The sequence below is a fragment of the Procambarus clarkii genome, chromosome 14 (assembly GCF_040958095.1).
Source record: "Procambarus clarkii isolate CNS0578487 chromosome 14, FALCON_Pclarkii_2.0, whole genome shotgun sequence".
Classification (NCBI taxonomy): domain Eukaryota; kingdom Metazoa; phylum Arthropoda; class Malacostraca; order Decapoda; family Cambaridae; genus Procambarus; species Procambarus clarkii.
In genome coordinates, this window is record NC_091163.1 from 703,118 (window position 1) to 730,482 (window position 27,365).

Here is a 27,365-nt window from a genome sequence, read left to right on the forward strand (position 1 = left end):
ACAAATTGCAGGTAAAGGATAATATTCAGAGGTTGAAAATGGGAAATAGAGTCACGGAAAATGAAAAGGAAATGTGTGAAACATTAAACGAAAAGTTCCAAAGTGTGTTTGTACAAAACGAAATCTTCAGGGAACCAGACACAATAAGAATTCCAGAGAACATAGAGCACATAGAGGTGACTAGAGACGAAGTGGAAAAAATGTTCAAGGAGCTAAATAAGAACAAAGCAGTTGGTCCAGATGGAGTTTCACCATGGGTTCTGAGAGAATGTGCACCTGAGCTCAGCATTCCTCTTCAACTGATTTTTCAGGCATCCCTGTTTACAGGAGTTGTAGCTGATGTGTGGAAAAAGGCTAACATAGTTCCAATTTACAAAAGTGGAAGCAGGGAAGACCCCCTTAATTATAGACCGGTATCATTGACAAGTGTAATAGTCAAAATATTGGAAAAAATAATTAAAACTAAATGGGTAGAACACCTGGAGAGAAATGATATAATATCAGACAGACTGTATGGTTTTCGATCTGTAAGATCCTGTGTATCAAATTTACTCAGTTTCTATGATCGAGCAACAGAGATATTACAGGAAAGAGATGGTTGGGTTGCCTGTATCTATCTGGACCTAAAAAAGGCTTTCGACAGAGTTCCACATAAGAGGTTGTTCTGGAAACTGGAAAATATTGGAGGGGTGAAAGGTAAGCTTCTAACATGGATGAAAAATTTTCTGACTGATAGAAAAATGAGGGCAGTGATCAGAGGCAATGTATCGGACTGGAGAAATGTCACAAGTGGAGTACCACAGGGTTCAGTTCTTGCACCAGTGATGTTTATTGTCTACATAAATGATCTACCAGTTGGTATACAGAATTATATGAACATGTTTGCTGATGATGCTAAGATAATAGGAAGGATAAAAAACTTAGATGATTGTCATGCCCTTCAAGATGACCTGGACAAAATAAGTAAATGGAGCACCACTTGGCAAATGGAATTTAATGTTAATAAATGCCATGTTATGGAATGTGGAATAGGAGAACATAGACCCCACACAACCTATATATTATGTGAGAAATCTTTAAAGAATTCTGATAAAGAAAGAGATCTAGGGGTGGTTCTAGATAGAAAACTATCACCTGAGGACCACATAAAGAATATTGTGCGAGGAGCCTATGCCACGCTTTCTAACTTCAGAATTGCTTTTAAATACATGGATGGCGATATACTAAAGTAATTGTTCACGACTTTTGTTAGGCCAAGCTAGAATATGCAGCTGTTGTGTGGTGCCCATATCTTAAGAAGCACATCAGCAAACTGGAAAAGGTGCAAAGACATGCTACTAAGTGGCTTACAGAACTGAAGGGCAAGAGCTATGAGGAGAGGTTAGAGGCATTAAATATACCAAAACTAGAAGACAGAAGAAAGAGAGGTGATATGATCACTACATACAAAATAGTAACAGGAATTGATAAAATCGATAGGGAAGATTTCCTGAGACCTGGAACTTTAAGAACAAGAGGTCATAGATATAAACTAGCCAAACACAGATGCCGAACAAATATAAGAAAAATTCCCTTTGGCAAACAGAGTGGCAGACGGTTGGAACAAGTTAGGTGAGACGGTGGTGGATGCCAAGACCGTCAGTAGTTTCAAAGCGTTATATGACAAAGAGTCCTGGGAAGACGGGACACCACGAGCGTAGCTCTCATCCTGTAACTACACTCAGGTAATTACACTTGGGTAATTACAGGGCCGGTGACTGTGTGGACAGCACGCTTGATACGTAGTCATGTGGACCGGGGTTCGATTCCCGGGACCGGCAGAAACAAATGGGCAGAGTTTCTTTCACCCTGATGCCCCTGTTACCTAACAGTAAATAGGTACCTGGGAATAAGACAGCTGTTACTGGCTGCTTCCTGGTGTGTGTGTGTGTGTGTGTGTGTGTGTGTGTGTGTATACTCACCTAGTTGTGTCTGCAGGATCGAGCATTGACTCTTGGATCCCGCCTTTCGAGCATCGGTTGTTTACAGCAATGACTCCTGTCCCATTTCCCTATCATACCTGGTTTTAAAATTATGAATAGTATTTGCTTCCACAACCTGTTCCTGAAGTGCATTCCATTTTCCCACTACTCTCACGCTAAAAGAAAACTTCCTAACATCTCTGTGACTCATCTGAGTTTCAAGCTTCCATCCATGTCCCCTCGTTCTGTTACTATTCCGTGTGAACATTTCGTCTATGTCCACTCTGTCAATCCCTCTGAGTATCTTATACGTTATCTATCATGTCCCCCCTCTCCCTTCTTCTTTCTAGTGTCGTAAGGCACAGTTCCCTCAGGCGCTCCTCATACCCCATCCCTCGTAGCTCTGGGACGAGTCTCGTTGCAAACCTCTGAACCTTTTCCAGTTTCATTATATGCTTCTTCAGATGGGGACTCCATGATGAGGCGGCATACTCTAAGACTGGCCTTACGTAGGCAGTGTGTGTGTGTGTGTGTGTGTGTGTGTGTGTGTGTGTGTGTGTGTGTGTGTGTGTGTGTGTGTGTGTGTGTGTGTGTGTGTGTGTGGTGTGTGGAAAAAAAGTAGTTAGTAACAATTGGTTGACAGTTGAGAGGCGGGCCGAAAGAGCCAGAGCTCAACCCCCGCAAGCACAACTAGGTGAATACAACTAGGTGAGTACACACAGCACTTATCAATACACATTAAGGAAACGTGACCTGATAGGTAGGGAAGAGGAGGGGAATCGACAGAGAGGAAGGAGGGGGAGGAGGAAGGAGGGGGAGGAGGAAGGAGGGGGAGGAGGAAGGAGGGGGGAGGAGGAAGGAGGGGGGAGGAGGAAGGAGGGGGGAGGAGGAAGGAGGGGGGAGGAGGAAGGAGGGGGAGGGGGAAGGAGGGGGAGAGGAAAGGAGAGAAAAATGGGAAGGAGGGTGTGTGTAAGAGAGTGAGAGAGAGAGAGAGAGAGAGAGAGAGAGAGAGAGAGAGAGAGAGAGAGAGAGAGAGAGAGAGAGAGAGAGAGAGAGAGAGAGAGAGAGAGAGAGAGAGAGAGAGAGAGAGATAGAGAGAGAGAGAGGGGGGGGGGGACACTCCTCTCCTGGATCCCCCCCCCATCATTAATCAGACTATTGGACCAAGTGGAGAGCCAAGCAAGACGGTTCATCTCTAGTCTTGACCAAGTCTGGTGGGAACGGTCTGAACACCAGAGCCTCCAACACCGTCGTGACGTTGGTGGTCTTGCTCATATATACAACACCAACATCCTCAAAGTTCCGCACCTGGCCCAACTCCGTGGACAATCAGTAGTTACCACCCGTTGCACTAGGCTCTCAACCTTCAAAGTCTCTCATGCTGGAAGTACCTTTCTCAAGAACACATGTTACACAATATGAGACATTTTATGATACAATTTATGCATGGAAACCTAACACGACCTCTTGAATGGAGGCAGAGTTCTCTATGACTGTCCCTGAGTCATGAGAGTAATTATGTGACACTACCAACACCTGCAGGAGGAACACTATGTCTGTAGCATTGGCGCTTCTCCTCATAGTTCCCTTCCCCTCTCCCCTGCCCAACCACTGGGGCCGGACGGTACAGCGACGGTCTCGCTACATGCAGGTCGGCGTTCAATCCCCGACCGTCCACAAGTGGTTGGGCACCATTCCGTTTCCCCCGTCCTATCCCAAATCCTTATCCTAAGTCCCTCCTAGTGCTATATAGTCGTAATGGCTTGGCGCTTTCCCCTCTGATAGTTTCCCTCACCCCTCCCCCACAGCCTCCCCCAGGCTCATATCACCATAGTCTCTCCTTCACAATAGGTCAAGTTCTCCCTCCCTCCCTCCCTCCGTGCCTCCAGCTCCCCGGAGGTCATTCGCCCATTAAACACTCACTCTTCTCTACCATTCCGGGGGAAGACGCGACCCTTCCCGCCACCACCAGCATCCAAATGGCTAATCTTGCCTTTAGAGACGAGTGGCCAGCATCCCCAGCCCCCGACGACACGGCCCAACCTCTACCGTTTACATCTACACAACTGCCGCAGCAGCTCCAGGACCCCTTTACTCCTCGCCAACACACATCACCACCACACCAGATGCATTATTGAACGTGTGATTTAAATCGCCAGAACCTGACTCTCTACTCGCCCATTTAAACTAAAATCCCAAATCCTTGCAGAACCATCTCTGCATCACTCCCTTCAAGGACCGACCAAAACAATTGAATTTTTTCAGAAGTATGTGTAGAATAATAAACCCCACATTGTTCGAGTTAGGAAAACACTGTTTGTCAAATATTGATACTGTTCTTAAAAGATTTCTCCATTTTGCACCCGCAAGATAACGTAAGCTTTTAAGGGTTGATAGATATTTATCTTCTTGTTTGAGGAGCTGTTCACTTGAGACAGTTAAGCAAGTCCCAGCTGTGTCTGGGTACAAGTGACAGGATGAACAACCCAGCGGGTTTTGTTCCTATTGGGGAGTGTTGTACATGCTGCTATGGTGGTGTGTCCACTCACAGGATGAGTGGTCCTGCCCAATACTGTCACTATGGCGGTGTGTCCACTCACAAGATGAGTGGCGCTGCCCAATACTGTCACTATGGCGGTGTGTCCACTCACAAGATGAGTGGCGCTGCCCAATACTGTCACTATGGCGGTGTGTCCACTCACAAGATGAGTGGCGCTGCCCAATAAACTCGCCCCTCGGGGCAACATTTAAAATTTAATTCCCGCCAAAAACAATTGTTTTTGGCGAGAAAAAAATCCCGCCAAAAACAGTTGTTTTTGGCGGGAATTATATTTTAGAACCAAGCTCTGGTTGGGTCGACCCCACAGCCAAGCCTGGGCGAGGTTAACATGATCTTGAGGTTATCTTGAGATGATTTCGGGGCTTAGCGTTCCCGCGGCCCGGTTCTCGACCAGGCCTCCTTTTTGTTACACATCCCCCAGGAAGCAGCCCGTAGCAGTTGTCTAACTCCCAGGTACCTATTAACTGCTAGGTCAATAGGGAATCGGGGTGAAAGAAACTGCCCATTTGTTTCCACTGTCGCCGGGGATTGATCCCCGGTTCCTAGGATTACGAATCCCGAGTGCTGTCCACTCAGCTACCAAGACCCTGTGTGTGTGTGTGTGTGTGTGTGTGTGTGTGTGTGTGTGTGTGCTCACCTAGTTGTACTCACCTAGTTGTGCTTGCGGGGGTTGAGCTCTGGCTCTTTGGTCCCGCCTCTCAACTGTCAATCAACAGGTGTACAGATTCCTGAGCCTATTGGGCTCTATCATATCTACACTTGAAACTGTGTATGGAGTCAGCCTCCACCACATCACTTCCTAATGCATTCCATTTGTCAACCACTCTGATACTAAAAAAGTTCTTTCTAATATCTCTGTGGCTCATTTGGGCACTCAGTTTCCACCTGTGTCCCCTAGTGCGTGTGCCCCTTGTGTTAAACAGCCTGTCTTTATCAACCCTGTCGATTCCCTTGAGGATCTTGAATGTGGTGATCATGTCCCCCCTAACTCTTCTGTCTTCCAACGAAGTGAGGTTTAATTCCCGTAGTCTCTCCTCGTAGCTCATACCTCTCAGCTCGGGTACTAGTCTGGTGGCAAACCTTTGAACCTTTTCCATTTTAGTCTTATGTTTGACTAGATATGGACTCCATGCTGGTGCCGCATACTCCAGGATTGGTCTGACATATGTGGTATATAATGTTCTGAAAGATTCCTTACACAAGTTTCTAAAGGCCGTTCTTATGTTAGCCAACCTGGCATATGCTGCTGCTGTTATCCTCTTGATATGAGCTTCAGGGGACAGGTCTGGCGTGATATCAACCCCCAGGTCTTTCTCTCTCTCGGACTCTTGAAGTATTTCATCTCCCAAGTGATACCTTGTATCTGGTCTCCTGCTTCCTACCCCTATCTTCATTACTTTACATTTGCTTGGATTAAACTCTAACAGCCATTTGTTCGACCATTCCTGCAGCTTGTCCAGGTCTTCCTGAAGCCTCAAGCTGTCCTCCTCTGTCTTAATCCTTCTCATAATTTTGGCGTCGTCAGCAAACATTGAGAGGAATGAGTCTATACCCTCTGGGATATCATTTACGTATATCAGAAACAGGATAGGTCCAAGTACAGAGCCCTGTGGGACTCCACTGGTGACTTCACGCAAATCTGAGGTCTCACCCCTCACTGTAACTCTCTGCTTCCTATTGTTTAGGTACTCCCTTATCCACTGGAGCGCCCTACCAGTTACTCCTGCCTGTTTCTCCAGCTTATGCATCAACCTTTTATGGGGTACTGTGTCAAAGGCTTTCCGACAGTCCAAAAAAATGCAGTCCGCCCACCCTTCTCTTTCTTGTTTAATCTTTGTCACCTGATCGTAGAATTCTATCAATCCTGTAAGGCAAGATTTACCCTCCCTGAACCCATGTTGATGGGTTGTCATGAAGTCTCTTCTCTCCAGATGTGTTACTAGGTTTTTTCTCACAATCTTCTCCATCACCTTGCATGGTATACAAGTTAAGGACACTGGCCTGTAGTTCAGTGCCTCTTGTCTGTCACCCTTTTTGTATATTGGTACTACATTAGCAGTCTTCCATATTTCTGGTAGGTCCCCCGTTTCCAGTGACCTAGTATACACTATGGAGAGTGGTAGGCAAAGTGCTCCTGCACACTCTTTCAATACCCATGGCGAGATTCCATCCGGCCCAACAGCTTTTCTCACATCCAGCTCCAATAGGTGCTTCCTGACCTCATCTCTTGTAATTTCGAACCTATCCAAGGTCACCTGGTTTGCTGCCACCTCTTCTAGCACCGCAACATCTCCCTGTTCTATTGTAAAGACCTCCTGGAACCTTTTGTTGAGTTCTTCACACACCTCTTTGTCATTCTCTGTGTACCTGTCCTCGCCCACCCTAAGTTTCATCACCTGTTCCTTCACTGTTGTCTTCCTCCTGATGTGACTGTGTAGTAGCTTTGGTTCGGTCTTGCTTTATTAGCTATATCATTTTTATACCTTTTCTCAGCTGCTCTTCTCACACTGACATACTCGTTCCTGGTTCTCTGGTATCTCTCTCTATTTTCTGGTGTTCTGTTATTACGGAAGTTCCTCCATGCCCTTTTGTTCAGCTCCTTTGCTTTCATACATTCCTTATTAAACCACGGATTCTTCCGTTGCTTCTCTGTTTTTTCCTGTCGGGCTGGGACAAACCTGCTTACAGCCTCCTGACATTTTTGGGTGACATAGTCCATCATGTCTTGTACGGACTTGGTTCCGAGTTCTGTGTCCCAATGTATATCCCATAGGAATTTATTCATTTCCTCATAGTTTCCCTTTCGGTACGCCAGCCCTTTGGTTCCCAGTTCTTTTTTGGGGGTGATAATTCCCAGCTCAACCAGGTACTCAAAGCTCAATACACTATGATCACTCATTCCCAAGGGGGCTTCCAACTTAACTTCCCTTATATCCGACTCATTTAGGGTAAATATCAGATGAAGCAAGGCTGGTTCATCCCATCCTCTCATTCTTGTCGGTCCCTTGACGTGTTGACTTAGAAAGTTTCTTGTTGCCACATCCAGCAGCTTAGCTCTCCATGTGTCTGGGCCTCCATGTGGGTCTCTGTTCTCCCAATCTATCTTCCCATGGTTGAAGTTTCTCATGATTAGAAGTCTGGATCCGTTCCTGCTAGCCACAGAAGCTGCTCTCTCTATTATATTGATGGTGGCCAAGTTGTTTCTATCATATTCCTGTCTGGGTTTTCTGTCATTAGGTGGGGGGTTATATATGACTACTATTATAATTTTCTGTCCTCCAGTTGCTATGGTGCCTGATATGTAGTCACTGAAACCTTCACAGTTCTGAATTACCATCTCTTCGAAACTCCAACCTTCTCTTAGTAGCAGAGCTACACCACCTCCTCCTCTCCCTTCTCTCTCTTTCCTCACTACATAGTAGCCCTGTGGAAACACTGCGTTTGTTATGATTTTCGTTAACTTTGTTTCTGTGAGTGCTATTATGTCTGGGTTTTCTTCTAGTGCCCATTCTCCAAGTTCACTTGTTTTATTTGAAATCCCATCTATGTTAGTGTACATCGCCTTGAAGCTCACTTTCTTCTGTCCACTTTCATGTCCCTTTCTTGGCGAGCATTCTGCTGGTGTGGGAAGCTGTTCCGTGGGTGAGAGGATCTGTGAGGTGGTTTGCAGGGTCTCAGAGGATTTTGGGGTGGGGGGGTGGGGGTTTAAGGGAAGGGGGGACAGGTAGGGTGTGGGTTAAGGAGGTAGGGGGGACATGGAGGATATGGGGTGAGGGGGGAGGAGGGATAGGGAGGGTATGGGATGAAGGGGGGAGGGGGGACAGGGGGGGAAAGGTGGGAGGGGGGACATGATGGGAATGGGGAAGGGGTGTCAGGGTAAGAATGGGGTGGGGGGGGGAGGGAGGGTTGGGTGGGGGCAGGTAGGGTGAGGGGAAGGGAGGGTTTCTATGCAGAGGGGGGTGGTGGTGTTGCCCTCCCCTCTTGTGTTGCTGGGATGCTGGTTTTGGGTTCTCCTCTTGTCTCTGGGACTGTTGTGTTGAGGGCTGTGATTTCCTGGTTTGCTCCTCTCTCCCTGCACTTCCTCCTTGCCTCTGCTGCCCTGGCTCTCTCCTCCTTCGTCCTGTCCCTCTGCAGGAATACTTTTTTGTATCCCTCCATATGCTGCAGACGACTCTTCCTTTCGAGAATGTCCTCCTTCGTGGTTTCGTTTGTAAACACCACCTTTACAAGTCGGTTTCTGTCCTTGTTGTACCAGCCCAACCTGAAAACCTTCTCAATGTTATGTACAGCCCCTTACATCTGTAACCCCTTCAGTAGCCCCTGTACTGCCTCTCTATCCTTGCCATTCCATTCTTGCCTGTTGGATCCTTCCTGTTCTTTGATGCCTACAACTACCACTGATCTTTTTCTCTCCAGCAGTTGAGTGGTGCACTTTGCTGCTTCCTTTGATGTAGCTGCTTGCATCACTACCTCCCTCACTGTGTCCATTGCTTCTGAGCTCTTTTTCAGTATATCCGCAAATGTATCAGGTACAGAGGCATTTCCTTCCAATGTAACATTCCCACACAATGTGTGTGTGTGTGTGTGTGTGTGTGTGTGTGTGTGTGTGTGTGTGTGTGTGTGTGTGTGTATGTGTGTGTGTGTGTGTGTGTGTGTGTGTGTGTACTCACCTAATTGTGCTTGCGGGGGTTGAGCTTTGGCTCTTTGGGCCCACCTCTCAACTGGCAATCAACTGGTGTACAGGTTCCTGAGCCTACTGGGCTCTATCATATCGACATTTGAAACTGTGTATGGAGTCAGCCTCCACCACATCACTTCCTAGTGCATTCCATTTATTAACTACTCTGACACTGAAAAAATTCTTTCTAACGTCTCTGTGGCTCATCTGGCTACTAAGTTTCCACCTGTGTCCCCTTGTTCGTGTCCCACCCGTGCTGAAGTTTGTCTTTGTCCACCCAGTCAATTCCCCTGAGAATTTTGTAGGTGGTTATCATGTCTCCCTTTACTCTTCTGTTTTTCAGGGACGTCAGGTTCAGCTCCTTTAGCCTTTCTTCGTAGCTCATACCTCTCAGTTCCGTGACGAGCCTTTTGGCATACCGCTGAATCTTCTAAAACTTTGACTTGTGTTTAACTAGGTATGGACTCCGGGCTGTTGCTGCATATTCCAGGATTGGTCTGACATAAGTGGTATACAGGGTCCTGAACGATTCCTTACACAAGTTTCTAAAGGCAGTTCTTATGTTAGCCATTCTAGCATATGCCACTGATGATATCCTTTTGATGTGGGCCTCTGGGGACAGGTTCGGTGTGATATCAACCCCCAGATCTTTCTCTCTATTCGACTCTTGCAGGATTTCACCTCCCAGATGGTACCTTGTGTTCAGCCTCCTGCTCCCTTCGCCTAATTTCATTACTTTACACTTTTCTGAGTTAAACTTAAGTAGCCATTTTCTAGACCATTCCACCAGTTTGTCCAGGTCGTTCTGTAGTCTGTCTCTCTTCATCTGTTTTTAATCTTCTCGTAATTTTTGCATCATCAGCAAACATCGAGAGGAATGAGTCTATACCCTCCGGAAGATCGTTTACATATATTAGAAACAGGATGGGTCCAAGTACAGAGCCCTGTGGAACCCCGCTGGTGACATCTCGCCACTCTGATGTCTCCCCCCTCACCGTTACTCGCTGTTTCCTATTGCTTATTATTATTAGCATCTTTAATGACAAAATTGATTACAATTTTGCCTAATCTGAGGATTTCAATTAAGTCTTATTAAAGTGAGGATAATGCTGGTATTCACTGTCACGCAGGACAGAGGGTCATTCACAAGACAATAAGTCTAAACTGTAGGCTGAAGCATATATATATCATGATTACAATCAATGTTTTAACGTATGAATATGTGAAAACAACTTTCTATGGTGCACTGCCACACAAGGGCAGGGATGGGTTCGTAAGTGATGCAACTTAGAATATAAATAAAATTTTCTTCATTCTTTAAAATGGACAAGCAAATTTTGGATAAATTGTTAAGATGTCGTCCAGAACACCTGAGTCAATGAAATAGTTACACAGTTGGTGGTACAAGAGGCCAGGAGGTCTAAAGTCTTTTACGGTTTAACTTAGATACTCCCTTAACCACTGGAGCACCTTACCTTTTACTCCTGCCTGTTGCTCAAACTTTTGTAACAGCCTTTTGTGAGGTACTGTGTCAAAGGCTTCCTGACAGTCCAAGAAAATGCAGTCTGCCCACCCTTCTTTCTTGCCTAATTTGTGTTGCTTGGTCATAGAATTCTATTAAATCTGCTAGGCAAGATTTACCATCTCTGAACCCATGCTGATGGTGTGTTACAAAGCTATTTCCAGCTAGATGCTCTACGAGCCTTTTCCTAACGATCTTCTCCATCACCTTGCATGGTATACAAGTTAGGGAAAACTGGCCTGTAATTTAGTGCCTCTTGCCTGTCACCCTTCTTGAATATTGGAACTACATTAGTGGTCTTCCAGCTTTCCGGTAGGTCTCCCGTTTTCAGTGGCCTGTTATACACCATAGAGAGTGGCATGCTTAGTGCCACTGCACCTTCTTTCAGTATCCATGGTGAGATTCTGTCAGGCCCAACAGCCTTTGTCACATTCAGCTCCAACAGATTCCTTTTGACCCTCATCACTGGTGAGGTCAAATTCCTCCAAGGTTGCTTGGTATGCCTCATTTAGTGCAGGGGCTTCTCCTTGTTCTATTGTGAAGACCTCCTGGGCATCTCTGAGTATCTGTTCTCCCCTTTTCTCATCACTTGTTCCTTCACTGCTGTTTTCCTCTTAATGTGGCTGTGGAGCAGTTTTGGTTGGGTCTTGGCTTTACTCGCGATGTCATTTTCATACTGTCTCTGCTTCTCTCCTCACTCTGAGGTACTCATTTTCTGCCCTCTGGTACCTCTCCCTGCTCTCTGGTGTTCTGTTGTTCCTGTAGTTTCTCCATGTGTGTGTGTGTGTGTGTGTGTGTGTGTGTGTGTTTGAGATAAATATATATAGTAGGCCTAATAGAGGAAAAAAACTGATTGGTTAGAAAGACGGGATCCAAGAGCTAATAGCTCGATTTTACAATCCCAAATAGTAAATACACGCCCAAACCTACCCACCTTTCTACCAAGTACTTGAAAGTACACACACGTCCAGCGAACACATTCCTACCTACCACACCCTTCGGTCAGGTCAACCAGTACACCACTATCACATGCCAAGTGGCGAGCCTTGGTGACACCACCACCACCAGTCTACCACTGGTACTATAACCATCACCCACCAAGGTTCCAGGAAGCACAACCACCACCCTACCCACAAGCAGGCAGGATAATCCCTCAGAGAGAAATTCCCACCATTCCTATGAGGCAATGTACACTAAGAGTCAGGGGGCACATAGGAAATTCCCAGACGACGCGATGTGTGTGTGTGGAGGGGGGGGGGGAGGGGGACACTGTGTGTGTGTGTGTGTGTGTGTGTGTGTGTGTGTGTGTGTGTGTGTGTGTGTGTGTGTGTGTGTGTGTGTGTGTGTGTGTGTGTGTGTGTGGGAGGGGTGGGGGACACTATGTGGGGGTGTGTGTAGGGGGTGGGGGGGGGGGCAGACAGTGGGCAACATGTGCAACAGAGCGAGCAATACCTAGTCCACACCTGCACCGGCTTATAAGGTGTGCAATAATTACCAGTCTCCAAAGAGAGTCACTTTAGTGGGACACTGTCTCCCATACTGACAACCTAGATACCAAAAGCTTGGCTGGTGTAGGTGTGGGGTCAGATGTGGGGGGTCAGGTGTGGGGGGTCAGGTGTGTGGGCGTGGAACAAGGATGTGGGACAATACTGGCGCAGATTTTTAAATTTGTTTTTGCGTATGTAAAAAGAATATTTTGGATTTGTCTTTATCTCTTGTATAGCTTTCTGTTCCAGTTCCATTTCCTCAGACTCGTATGATCGCTTCAACGTTTGTTCTATTTCTTCCATCTCCCTGCTTGGGCTTGTTTTCCTTGCTTGTGATAGTTGTGTCTGCCGAAGCATTTCCGTTATTTTTTTCCTTCTGTACAGTCGTCTGCGTTCTCTTTCTAGAGTGGTCCACTTCCTGCCCCTCCTCACAGGCACCAAAGAGCCAAAGCTCAACCCCCGCAAGCACAATTAGGCGAGTACGTGCTTCAAGCAGACCTTGTAAGCTTCAGCTGTCACTTGAGCTATTCCCTGTGTGGGAGTTTTCTCGCTTAAGACCGTCTCCCATTGAATGGTTGCAAGGTCTACATTTATTTTTTCCCAGTCAATCTTCTTACTGTTGAAATTGAATCGATTGAATACCCTTTCTCGCTTGTTGGGTCTCTTAGACCTACTATCGTTAACCAAAAAATTTTTTCCCCGAGAGGCGAGTTTATAGGGCAGCACCACTCATCCTGTGAGTGGACACACCACTATAGTGACAGTATTGGGCAGCGCCACTCATCCTGTGAGTGGACACACCACTATAGTGACAGTATTGGGCAGCGCCACTCATCCTGTGAGTGGACATACCACTATAGTGACAGTATTGGGCAGCGCCACTCATCCTGTGAGTGGACACACCGCCATAGTGACAGTATTGGGCAGCGCCACTCATCCTGTGAGTGGACACACCACTATAGTGACAGTATTGGGCAGCGCCACTCATCCTGTGAGTGGACACACCGCCATAGTGACAGTATTGGGCAGCACCACTCATCCTGTGAGTGGACACACCGCCATAGTGACAGTATTGGGCAGCACCACTCATCTTGTGAGTGGACACACCGCCATAGTGACAGTATAGGGCAGCACCACTCATCCTGTGAGTGGACACACCACTATAGTGACAGTATTGGGCAGCGTCACTCATCCTGTGAGTGAACACACCGCCATAGTGACAGTATAGGGCAGCGCCACTCATCCTGTGAGTGGACACACCGCCATAGTGACAGTATTGGGCAGCACCACTCATCCTGTGAGTGGACACACCGCCATAGTGACAGTATAGGGCAGCACCACTCATCCTGTGAGTGGACACACCGCCATAGTGACAGTATAGGGCAGCACCACTCATCCTGTGAGTGGACACACCGCCATAGTGACAGTATAGGGCAGGACCACTCATCCTGTGAGTGGACACACCGCCATAGTGACAGTATTGGGCAGCGCCACTCATCCTGTGAGTGGACACACCGCCATAGTGACAGTATAGGGCAGCGCCACTCATCCTGTGAGTGGACACACCACTATAGTGACAGTATTGGGCAGCGCCACTCATCCTGTGAGTGGACACACCGCCATAGTGACAGTATAGGGCAGCACCACTCATCCTGTGAGTGGACACACCGCCATAGTGACAGTATTGGGCAGCGCCACTCATCCTGTGAGTGGACACACCGCCATAGTGACAGTATAGGGCAGCACCACTCATCCTGTGAGTGGACACACCGCCATAGTGACAGTATAGGGCAGCACCACTCATCCTGTGAGTGGACACACCGCCATAGTGACAGTATTGGGCAGCGCCACTCATCCTGTGAGTGGACACACCGCCATAGTGACAGTATAGGGCAGCACCACTCATCCTGTGAGTGGACACACCGCCATAGTGACAGTATAGGGCAGCACCACTCATCCTGTGAGTGGACACACCGCCATAGTGACAGTATTGGGCAGCGCCACTCATCCTGTGAGTGGACACACCGCCATAGTGACAGTATAGGGCAGCACCACTCATCCTGTGAGTGGACACACCGCCATAGTGACAGTATAGGGCAGCACCACTCATCCTGTGAGTGGACACACCGCCATAGTGACAGTATTGGGCAGCACCACTCATCCTGTGAGTGGACACACCGCCATAGTGACAGTATTGGCCAGCGCCACTCATCCTGTGAGTGGACACACCGCCATAGTGACAGTATAGGGCAGCACCACTCATCCTGTGAGTGGACATACCGCCATAGTGACAGTATAGGGCAGCACCACTCATCCTGTGAGTGGACACACCGCCATAGTGACAGTATAGGGCAGCACCACTCATCCTGTGAGTGGACATACCGCCATAGTGACAGTATAGGGCAGCACCACTCATCCTGTGAGTGGACACACCGCCATAGTGACAGTATAGGGCAGCGCCACTCATCCTGTGAGTGGACACACCGCCATAGTGACAGTATAGGGCAGCGCCACTCATCCTGTGAGTGGACACACCGCCATAGTGACAGTATAGGGCAGCGCCACTCATCCTGTGAGTGGACACACCGCCATAGTGACAGTATAGGGCAGCGCCACTCATCCTGTGAGTGGACACACCGCCATAGTGACAGTATAGGGCAGCGCCACTCATCCTGTGAGTGGACACACCGCCATAGTGACAGTATAGGGCAGCACCACTCATCCTGTGAGTGGACACACCGCCATAGTGACAGTATTGGGCAGCGCCACTCATCCTGTGAGTGGACACACCGCCATAGTGACAGTATTGGGCAGCGTCACTCATCCTGTGAGTGGACACACCGCCATAGTGACAGTATTGGGCAGCGTCACTCATCCTGTGAGTGGACACACCACTATAGCAGCATGTACAACACTCCCCAATAGGAAGAAAACCCGCTGGGTTGTTCATCCTGTCACTTGTACACCGTTATTTATGTTAGTTTACACTTCAATGAGCTTATGGGTCTGAGCATGTAGTATCTGAGGTTGTAATATCTCTGATTAGTTCATCATTGTTTGTGAATATCAGGTCCAGCGTGTTCTCGTTCCTAGTTGGTTCTGTAATCTGCTGACTGAGCGAGAATTTGTCACAGAATCTCAGTAGTTCTCTGACCTGTGACTGGGTATTTCCAGGTTGATTTCCTGCTATAATGTTGTTTACTATTCTCCATTTTAAACTGGGAAGATTGAAGTCCCCAAGGAAGATAATATCTGGTACTGGGTTTGCTAGGTTATCAAGGATATTCTCTATTTTATGGATCTGTTCAGTGAATTCCTCAACTGTTGTATCTGGCGGTTTGTATATTAGAATAATAATTAGGTTTATTTTTTCTACCTTGATTCCAAGTACTTCTACCACCTCATTGGTTGAGCTTAGGTTGGTTGAGCTCTGTGCATACCAGCTCCTCTTTAATATACAAACCTACTCCTATCACATCTATATATACATTATAGTTTGGAATCCAGATTTCACTATCCATGTAATCTTTTGAATGAGCTTCCGTGAATGCCCCAAATACTGAGTTTGACTCTAATAGGAGGCCATTTATTTACTTAACTTTATTTCTTGATTTTAAGACTCGTATGTTTTCAAATATTAATGATTTTCCAAATTGCGTATCATTTCTGGAGAGTTGTGGTAGTTCTCTCCCCTCTCTCCACCCATACCCAGGGTGTGCTGTTCTGGTAACGGTTCGTCCAGTTTTGGTAGTGGAACTGGAGGAGTTTGGTAGTTTCTGAGTAGTTGGGGGTTCTAGTATGTGTGGGCTTGATAACGAATCGTAGTCCAGTCTTGGGCATTTCCCCTTCCCATCCGTACTTCTGCAATGTTTCTCTCTGCCTGTTCCTCTCTGGTTCTGCCTGGTTATCTCGAGATGACTTCAGAGCTTAAGTGTCCCTGCGGCCTCGACCAGGTCTCCACCCCCCAAGAAGCAGCCCGTAGCAGCTGTAACTCCCAGGTACCTATTTACTGCTAGGTAACAGGCGCATCAGGGGTGAAAGAAACATTTTGCCCATTTGTCTCCGCCTCCACCGTGGATTGAACCCGGAACCTCAGGACTACGAATCCGAAGCGCTGTCCACCCAGCTGTCAGGCGCTCTGCCTCTAAAATAACTTCCAGGGTTATTATATTGGACTTCCTCTCTTATAGAGCGCTGTGTACCTCTCACGTGGAAATCAGGGCATTGAAGCTCAAAGCATTGCATCTCATTAATTGACAGTTTGCATAGCTTAGGGTTAGGGAGCCGGTCGGCCGAGCGGACAGCACACTAAACTTGTGATCTTGTGATCCTGGGTTCGATCCCAGGCGCCGGCGAGAAACAATGGGCAGAGTTTCTTTCACTCTATGCCCCTGTTACTTAGCAGTAAAATAGGTACCTGGGTGTTAGTCAGCTGTCACGGGCTGCTTCCTGGGGGTGGAGGCCTGGTCAAGGACCGGGCCGCGGGGACACTAAAGCCCCGAAATCATCTCAAGATAACCTCAAGATAAGGGTGGAAATATCTACAATTTGTTGTAAAACTACATTCACCCCTGGTAGGTTTTGTCATTTTCGGGATGAAGTAATGCGCATTCTGTGCCTTTGGACCCCCATATCTGCACACTCCTTTTGCATAATATTTGCAAACATTTTCATTTGTGATTTTATTCTGGTCATCATCATCACCATCATATCATTTTTCTGGCTGATGCAATATTTGTTTGGTTGTGCTCCCTAAACGTTAGATCATCGACATCATTATTCCTGCATCCTTTACATGTTGCTTTCATGTTATGAGTATATTTGACTTTGTTTAAATAAGTAATTATCAAAAGAAGGCACCAAGCCGGGGAGACTATGTAGCACCATCAAATGTGCGGGATATTCAGAGGGCGCTAAATATCACTAAGGATGCCAATACCAGAACAAAAACGCATAAAGGGAATGATATCAAAGGTATCCGATTCGCCAAGAATTCTATCGAGGGACGGTAGGGAAGCAAGACACACGTTCGTCCTGGAAGTCAGGACATTCAACACGGGTATGCACGACTGAAAGAGGGATAATGCAGTTTGGACAATACGAAGCAGGGGCGGCTCTCCAGTCCATGTACATGTGCAGGCGATGAGTCACAATAACGTGGCTAAATTATGTTGACCAGACCACACACTACTTTACACAGACCACAATCGACTTGAGAATGGTCCAGGATGGACCAAAACGTCGTCTTCCCTTCACCTTCTAGTGTGTGGTCTGGTCAACACATGTACATGTGATTTAAAAGTGTATGGCCAATACGTAACCTTGCCAGAGCCTTTTCCCACCGCCGGTTACGGTGGTAGGAGGAAGGCCACAGGGACACACTACCCTTAAGAGCATGTAGTTTGTTACCAGTAACAGAAGACCAACGACCTTGACAACGGGCAAGAATTGAGGAACGAATAACTGGGTAAAAGTTGGAATAGGGATATTGGAATAGTTGTCCCATCTTCTTTACGGGAGATGGGACAGGTGCGGATAGCTTCCTTAGCGGCAGCGTCCATGTTACGACCCTGGGTTCCTCAGTGGAAACCAGAGGTCAAATTGAGCTAAATAAATTACTCTTTATTTGGTGCGCTTGTCGAGGTTCATTCCTATCTTCCTTGCCAGATGTAAGACGAATCTTGTTTCTCACAGAGCATTCAGACTCGTGAGCTTGTTGTGGATTAAGTATAACATGGTAGTAATTATTAACTTTCCCTAGACCGAGTAAAGTAAACAATATGGTACATAGGTGAAGATTGTAATGTGTATAGCTGCACGATCAATTAGGCTCTTCCCGGCACCACTCAACTCGGGAGGCCTGATCTGGTCGCTGGATGCCTTCTTCTCTGCTGGCGTTCGAGGTGTAAACATCTGGACTGTGGGATTCGGCGCCTCTTCCCTTTTGCCTTATACTCTACCTTACCTATTTCTATGTCTAGTATCTAAGTTAAGTATAGAATGTTTATTGTGCCTACTCTGGTATTGAAAGATTGGTGTAGACCTGGGGTAGTATTTGCCAATGTTTTGGGTACCCCCTAGTGTTGTGTTGTGTTAGGGTACCACGTGGTCTCACTACCCTAAGCTGCTTCAAGCTTCAGGTTCTTCACTAGTAGTACTTTACCCTAGCTTGTGTTCAGTGTAAACCTTGTATCCTGCCTATGTGGACCAAGGCTTTTAACGCAAGATAGTGTAGTAATTATTATTATTGTTATTGGTGAGAATGTATATGGGGGTTGTTAAGGGGTTAATAAATAAGTAAGTTAGTAAAGGAGTATCCATTCTTCCTGTGTAGGAGATCTATGATCAACCTCTAGACTGACATTATCTTGTAGCCAATTAATATTCACTGTTGATATTTTTACTTGGGGGCCGGGAATTTTAGATCTCCCCTATTTGATAACTCTTAATGCTAACTACTGCCCCTACATCCATTTTATACTAGATCCCCCATAGTACAGACCACCATTTATAACAGTCCACACGCTCATTTAAAGGGACACCAATATGGCTGGGAACCCAGCAAAACTCAACTGCCTTAAATCTACTGGAGATAAGAAAAAGCTAATGTTGAATCTCGACGACCACCGGATGGACTGGATTAAAGGACTCCAGAGCCATGAAGGCACTGCGAGAGTCAACTACAACCAAAGGAGGATTGACAGACAGAAAGCAGGAGACGAAGAGCATAGAGATTAGTGTAAAGTTCTGCCGTGAAGATACTAGTCTCTTGAGGCAGGCGACACACATAGGTGTGGTCAGGAAAAACAACAGAGTAGTCTACACTGTCTGGAGACTTAAGACACATCAGTGAAGACGGAAATGGAGCGGGAGTGTGAAGAAGAGTGTTCAAGGAAAAGGTGTTTCAGAACTGTAGGAGGGGTAAAAGTTTTAGTCATGCTGGGTCTGAGTTTTACAAAATTTAGGAAGGGGGGGACCCTCCATGGGAGCAAGGATGGAATGACAGGAGGGGAAATATTGGTAAGACGAATCGAAAGAGCATTTAGTAAGTGGGACAAGTAAGTGGTGAAGTGGAACAGGGACCACAGGAGGGGTTAAGGTCAAAGTACAACATAAGCAAGAATGATAGAGTTGTAAGGACTGCACAAGGTAGTGAAGACTGTAGCGATCACAGTGGAGACAGGACGCCGGTTTCAACATACTGGCTTAGGGTAGGAGTCGAACAAATAGCACCAGAGCTGAGGCGCAACCCAATATGGTGCAAAGGATCAAGATGGCGAAGAGTAGAAGGAGAAGCAGAAGAGTATGCAGGGCAACCATAATCGAGTTTAGACAGTATGAGAGAGGAATGTAAACATTGGAGCATGTGCCTATCCGCTCCCCAAGAAGTATGGGACAAAACCTTAAGTTAAGGGCCTGAGAGCATTTAACTCGAGGTAAGAGATTTGGGTATGACCAAGACAAATGAGTGTCAAAGATTAACCCCAAAAGCTTTGCAGAATCTTTGTACACAAGGGAGGGGAGCCGGTCAGCCGAGCGGACAGCACACTGGACTTGAGATCCTGTGGTCCCGGGTTCGATCCCGGGCGCCGGCGAGAAACAATAGGCAGAGTTTCTTTCACCCTATGCCCCCGTTACCTAGCAGTAAAATAGGTACCTGGGTGTTAGTCAGCAATCACGGGCTGCTTCCTGGGGGTGGAGGCCTGGTCGAAGACCGGGCCGCAGGGACACTAGAGCCCCGAAATCATCTCAAGATAACCTCAAGAAGGGGATGACCATAAAGCAACAAAGAGGGACGAAGAACGACATCCTTACGAGTAAAAGTCATAGAACAAGTCTTAGTCGCAGAGATCTTGAAGCCATGATTGGTGGCCCAAGACAACACGGCATCAATCACAAGTTGAAGCCGTCGTTGAAGGAGAGGCGAATCATCACCTTGACAGCAGAGGGTAAGATCGTCGACAAAGAGTGCTGAGAAGATGACAGAGGGAAGGGAGGAAACAAGACTATTGAGAGCATCCAGAAGAAGAGTAGTGCTCAGAACACTACCTTGGGGGTACACCATCATATTGCCGAAAAGAGGCAGAGAGAGCGGTACCAACCCTCACTCTAAAGGAACGACTGAAGAGGAAACTTCGGAGGAAGAGAGGGAGATTACCACAAAAGGCCAAAAGAATGGAGTTGGGACCAAATATGGTATCTCCTGGTGGTGTCATATGCCTTTTCCAGGTCAAAAAGGACAGCAACAACGGTGGTCTTTGCAGCAAAACCAGTACGAATACAGACTTTCAAGCTCACAGAGACATCAATCGTGTTGCAGCTTTTGTGAAAGCCAAATTGAGACGGGGAGAGGTGGTGATAGTGTTCTAAAAACCACATCAGATGGACATTAACCATATGTTAATATCCGTCTGCAAAGGACATTAATAGACACAAAGGTCTCTTTGCGTCTGCAAAGAGTTTGCAGATGCAACTTGTGAGGGCAATGGGTCTCTAGGGATGTCCCTAGAGACCCTGGGTTTTCGAATAGGAAGAACAACCACCTCAAGCCAGTCTTCAAGGACTGACGACGACTCCCAGATACAGATATACAGATTCAGTAAATACTGAAACACACATGGAGGGAGATGACAAAGCATCTCGTAATGAATGTCATCTGAGACCACTGCCATAGAACCGCAGAGGGCCAGAGCAGACTGAAGTTCGGAGAGAGAGAAGGGATCATTATAGGGAAGATGGAGATGAGTGCAAAAAATCTAAAGGATGAGATTCAAAAATGGGCTTATGAATAAGTAAAAATGGAGGAAGATGAGAACCGAAGCCAACAGTCAAAAAGTGGGAACCCAGTTCGGTGGCGACCGTCACTGGATCCGCCACAATAGTACCATGGAGGTGAAGGACTGGCGAGATATTTGGAACAAACATACCCACTATCCTGCGGATTTTTTTCCAGATCTGCGGCAGATGAGTATCGGACATAATGGTGGAGACATAAGATTTCCAGATCTGCGGTAGAGGAGAATCGGACATAATGGTGGAGACATAAGATTTCCAACTTTCACGTTTAGCTGCTTGGATGGTCCTACAGGGCACTGCACTTGCCTTTCGAAACAAAATAAAAGTGTCAGCCAATTGCTGGCGTCGGTGTTTCTTCCAGGCTGCACGCTCCACCAGGAAACGCACTTCTGTGTGCCCCCTGGAGGAAGAGGGAGGAATAGAGTTGAGGGCAGCGTCAAATATGGTGTCATGAAAAAGGAGGGCTGGAGGGAGAGACAGAGCGGAGAGGATGAAAAAAGTAGCATGGGGAGTAAATAGGTTCCAGTCTGCCTTGGCAAACTGCCACCTAGGGAAGGAGAGGAGAGGGTGGAAAGAGAAAAAGGTAACAAGGATGGGGAAATAGTCACTTATGGAGGTCATCTGCCTTGTGAAATCTAAGTAAAGAGACGATGAGCAGAGAGAAAAATCAAGACAGGAGAGGGTGTGAGTGCGGGAGTCCACATGAGTGGGGTCACCATTATTCATAAGAGGCAGAGGAGGAGAAGAAGAAAAAAAGAGAAGACAAATGGTTCGAGAAGGCAGCCCGGGTGTTTGTCAAAGTACCCTAGAGGGTATGCCGACAGTTGAAATCACCCAACATGAGCACAGGCTCTGGTAAGGAGTCCAATAGATGCTTAAGATCAGGAAGAGAAAGTGGGACATTTGGTGAGAGAAATGGAACAGACTGTATACCATTTACTTACAAAGATACGGGCCACAGAACATTGGATGGGCGACTGGAAAAGTATGGGACGGAGGGAATATCAGTACGAATCAAGAAAGCAGTAGAGTTACGGGCCCCAGCAAAAGCTGGAGGGAAAGAGAGAAAGAAATAACCACGGAAGTGACCAGGACGAGCACCAAGCACCGGCTCCTGGAGACAAACTCAAAGTGGTGAACACTGTGTAATCAGAAGTTGGAGTTCATGGAAGTTGGCATAAAATCTATGAATATTCCTTTGAAGAATAGATTGTCAAAAATAGAGAGAACACAAATAGAAAACGGGGAAGAAAAAAAGGCAAAGAAGAACACAGTATACTAAGTAAGATCAGGATCATTGAAATCGGGGTTAAGGGGGCAAACCTGCTTGATACCTGCTTGATGGCGTTCTGGGAGTTCTTCTACTCCCCAGGCTTGACTTGTGAGAGCTTGGTCCACCAGGCTGTTGCTTGGAGCGGCCCACATACCAACAACAGCCTGGTTGGTCCGGCACTTCTTTTAAGAAAACAATCTAGTTTTCTCTTGAAGATGTCCATGGTAGTTCCGGCAATATTTCTTATACTCACTGGGAAGATGTTGAACAACTGTGGACCTTTGATGTTTATACAGTGTTCTCTGATAGGTAAATCTAGCAACGACGATGGTGTCAAGGAAGTGGGGAGGACGGACCAGAGGTGGACGGATAGTCCCGAACGGGAGGAGGCATTGGAGAGGGGCAGTCAAGGGAATCAGAAGGGGGGGGGGGGAAACAAGAAAGCCCACCTCATCAAGGGCAGCAATTGAGAGAGAATCGAGGACCAAAGGGAACCTCCATAGCTGGGACAGGGGGCTCGACCACCATAATGGGAGAGGATGCAGGGATAGAATCAGAGTCGGATGGCAGAGAAGAAAGCAATGCCTTCTTACCTGCTGGGAAGGAAGAAGGAGAAGCCAGACTTACATTTTTGACTTAAAGAGACAGGTGTTCCAGCAACAAGCCTTCTTCTCAACAGGAGAACCGAAGCGATCAACATGATTGCTGGGAGGATGATGGACAACAGCCTGGACAGACAGGCAGCGTGAATGGCCAAAAGACAGAGACGCGAGCTTGGAAAAAGGATTTGGAGAAGAAGGGAAAGGGGGCACAAGAGACTGGATAGGAAGGATGGAAGGAAACACCAGATGGAGACCAGGAGGAAGACCTTCTGGTTCAGAATTCAAAGGAGCTAGAGAGGTGGTGGGGGTGGGGGTTGTCCGGGTGGTGGAGGTGGGGGTTGTCTGAGGTCCAAGGCCTGGAAACGGTTGCGAGACTGAAAATGGAGGGAAGGGCGAGGAGAAACACGCGAGCATAAGACATGCCAGTGAAAGAGGGAAGATGGCATACTTGGAGTCTTGCCTCAGGAAAAGACAAGTGATTGCGGTGTTTCAAATTGAGGATGGCTTCCTCAAATTTGCAATGCATACATGCTCGGGAGAAAGTAGGATGGTCATCACCGCAATTGATGCAATGAGCTTGGAAAGAAGAGAAGCACACTCTGTCTTAGAGTGTCCCGAGTCCCCACACAAGGGGCATAGAGACACTGCACTTGTGCATTTAAGGGAACCATGCCCAAAGTTCCAGCACTTATTGCATAGTCTAAGGAGAGGATGTACTCCTGGATGGAGCACCTGGTACCAGCAAGAATTACAGAAGGCGGAAGAGACCTACCTTGAGGCTACCTTGAGGTGCTTCCGGGGCTTAGTGTCCCCGCGGCCCGGTCGTCGACCAGGCCTCCTGGTTGCTGGACTGATCAACCAGGCTGTTAGACGCGGCTGCTCGCAGCCTGACGTATGAGTCACAGCCTGGTTGATCAGGTATCCTTTGGAGGTGCTTATCCAGTTCTCTCTTGAACACTGTGAGGGGTTTGCCTGTTATGCCCCTTATGTGTAGTGGAAGCGTGTTGAACAGTCTCGGGCCTCTGATGTTGATAGAGTTCTCTCTCAGAGTACCTGTTGCACCTCTGCTTTTCAACGGGGGTATTCTGCACATCCTGCCATGTCTTCTGGTCTCATGTGGTGTTATTTCTGTGTGCAGGTTTGGGACCAACCCCTCAATTATTTTCCACGTGTAAATTATTATGTATCTCTCCCGCCTGCGCTCAAGGGAGTACAGATTTAGGCTCTTTAGTCGGTCCCAATTGTTTAGATGTTTTACTGAGTGGATTCTAGCAGTAAAGGATCTCTGCACGCTCTCTAGGTCAGCAATTTCTCCAGCTTTGAAAGGGGCTGTCATTGTGCAGCAGTACTCCACTCTAGATAGCACAAGCGTTTTGAAAAGTATCATCATCGGTATAGCATCTCTAGTGTGAAAAGTTCTTGTTATCCAACCTGTCATTTTTCTTGCAGTTGTGACGGCTACTTTATTGTGTTCTTTAAAGGTAAGGTCTTCCGACATGAGTACACCCAGGTCCTTTACATTGCCTTTTCGTTCTATGTTATGATTTGCCTGCGTTTTGTACGTGGTTTCTGTTTTTATGTTTTCAATTTTTCCGTAGCGCATGAGCTGAAACTTATCCTCGTTGAATACCATATTATTTTCTGTAGCCCATAGAAAGACCTGATCAACATCTGATTGGAGGTTTGCCGTGTCCTCTATGTTGCCAACTCTCATGAAAATCCTAGTGTCATCTGCAAAGGATGATACAGTGCTATAGGTTGTGTTCTGGTCTATGTGTTCTGACCTGCTATCAAAAGTGATTTTCAATGCAAAGAGGCTGATGACGACGGCCAGGAGAGAGTCAAGTGAACGTATCAACCTGGAGGACACAATGGCCTTGGGCTGCAAGGATATGTTTAATAGCCTCGTGACAGTCTTTCAGGTCCCTAACACCAGTCCCAATATAGTGCGGAAGAATAACGGTGCCAATACTGGCATTTAACTGGGCATTTTTGGAGATCCTAACAGGGGTCTTCCCAATGCTGGACAACGAGGCTAAGCAGGCAGCTGCTTCCTCAGAAGGAGCAGCAACGACACGTATTCACCTAGTTGTTCTTGTGGGGGTTTAGCTCTGCTCTTTTGGCCCACCTCTCAACTGTCAATCAACTGTAACTAACTACTAACTAATGTTTTTTTTTTTCCCATGCACCGCCCCCCCCCCCCAGGAAGCAGCTCCATAACAGCTGTCTAACTCCCAGGTACCTATATACTGCTAGGTAACTGTAGCATCAGGGTGAAAGAAACTTTGCCCATTTGCTTCTTCCTGGTCCGGGAATCGAACCTGGGCCACAGAATTACGAGTCCTGTGCACTGTCCGCTCAGCTACCAGACCCCTAGATACCAGTATGGGTGGGGTTAAAAGTAATGAAAGTATCCACCAAATCGTGGGTATATGCCCCGCCATTGCCACCTTAAGAACCGTCAGTTGTTACAGAGGCCCCTTCAATTTCTTCCCAGATCCGGCTTTAAGAGTCATATTTTCTGGCCCTGCCGATTCTCTCAGATGCAGGGAGTCTGTTGAAATATGTGGTGTCCAGATCGGCTGCCTGATAAGGGAGAAATTTGCATTTTTGTAAGTTTGTAGGTAAAGGGGGAAGTAGCACCCTTGATACAAACAAAATGGTGCCCCCTGCCTGCAAATCCGCCATTTTGTAGACGACGCCAGCTGGCTGGCTTAGGTCACATGCCACGGGTAACCAATCGGCGCCCGCCATGACGTCACCGAGTGCCTCTCGCGGCGCCAGCAGAGGTGGCATCAGAGTTAGCCTATCTATGGACGCTAGAGGTTGTGCGTCGATCAGCTCTCGAGGATTGGAGGCTCTAGGAGTCTCTCTCGGTGGCTTTAGGCAGCCATCGCAGCCCACAAAGATTGCTGGAGACCCTGTGCTTCTGGGAAGCAAGAAGAAACAAAGTTAATTGGGCAAAGAAGTGCCAAAACTGGAGGAATCGGTTGGCGACGACGCTGGAGGGCGCCGCCTGACGCTCGAGGGTCTGGACGGTGTGGCGGGCAGGCTTGCTGTGACCAGGTCACACCGACTGAGGACGTTGGAGGTTCCTAGAACAAGGAGCAACGCCTTGTGGAAGGAACGAGTGTGTGTACACGGTAACCATTGGGTGGACCATGATTTGGATATCTAAATTCAAGGAGTGGTTCGGCGATGACACGACGGCGTCGTGAGCCAGGAATGTAAAGGTAGATCAATTTTTCCCTCCCATTACCCCCTTGTTGAGTAGGCTAGATAGGCCACGATATTTATATATGCATGTTTCAGTATAACATTGGCGCATTAGTATTAGGATAGGGTGCAGGGCAGCTTGCATCCAGAACTGTTGAAGAGGACAGTGTGTGTGGACGACGCAGCAGTTGGAGAGGTGGTGACCGATGTGGACGAAGCAGCCCCCCTGTGAGAGGGTGAGAGACCCCCCTTTTAAATCTGCCCAGCTGACGGAGTTGCCAGAGGTCGTGAGAAGAGTTGCCGACGATCTCCAGATCATTTATTCTTTATATTCATTTCCTGTAGTATTATTACTTGTACATGTGATCATGTAGCTTATGTTAGTAAATATCACATATTTCTACCATTGTGTTTAAGTGCGTCTCCATGTTATCTCTATGAGCATACACGAGGGATATCATAGTCCCACCTAGTGAGCAGTAAGTTTTCTATAGAAGTTTCTTAGGGGCTGGAGCATGAATGGTAAAACAACACAGACATTTATGAAAGTGTACCCTAGGCTGGCAGTCCAGTGTCAATGCTGTAGGAGTAGCAACACTTTGACAACAAGCAACATAGTGTATGCCCACTGAACTGCATTGCTGGGGTGCAGAGATACCAACCCAGCTGGCAACCTTGTTAAGATAGAGAAACGCAGGTGGGAAAGGAATTCCTGCAACTTTTTGTCTGGCAGGCAAGACTCAGGGAAAGAGTTGTTAAAAGGTAAGCCTGAGTCTTCCTTCACACCTCCGTGGGTCTAGGCCGGAATTGCTAATAGGAGTTTCCCCGTGGTTGACTGAAGGGCTCCCAGGGTGAATCAGTGGCACCCCCGGTGGTGGGAGCGAAGACCTGTGGTGGTGGGTATTACTGGTCCTCTCCTGTGGAACCAAGTGACTGGCAAATCACGTGAATCAGAGAGACTGAGTACTCCATTTCCTGAGCCTCTAGCAGCCCCCCTTGCTAGCGGAGCCCCAGTGACCTAGTCCCTCGAGATCGGGTTCAGCGACGAAAGGAGGATTGACAATAAAAGTGTCCCTTTGCTCGCGACGTTGGGTACCACAGTTCTATGGGTGAAAGACTGTGCCTCCCCAAAAACCCGGGCATCAAAACAGAAGATGATGTCTGAAAGAATAATCAAGAATGACAAAAAGTCAGCAGGAAATGACAATTACAAAGAAGAGGGGGTGAGGAAAAAATGAAACACGGGGAAGAAGAAAAGGCTTCCAGTATA

At 47.3% G+C, this 27,365-nt stretch overlaps 1 protein-coding gene across 1 annotated transcript in view; it reads right to left on the reverse strand.

Moving 5' to 3' along the window:
• LOC138364648 (streptococcal hemagglutinin-like) overlaps positions 1-20,276 on the reverse strand; it is a 33,931-nt gene extending 13,655 nt beyond the window's left edge. Inside the window, exon 1 of the mRNA XM_069324622.1 lies at positions 20,144-20,276. Within this exon, the coding sequence (XP_069180723.1) occupies positions 20,144-20,276 (133 nt within the window). The remainder of the gene's footprint in view (positions 1-20,143) is intronic.
• Positions 20,277-27,365: the final 7,089 nt, after the last annotated feature.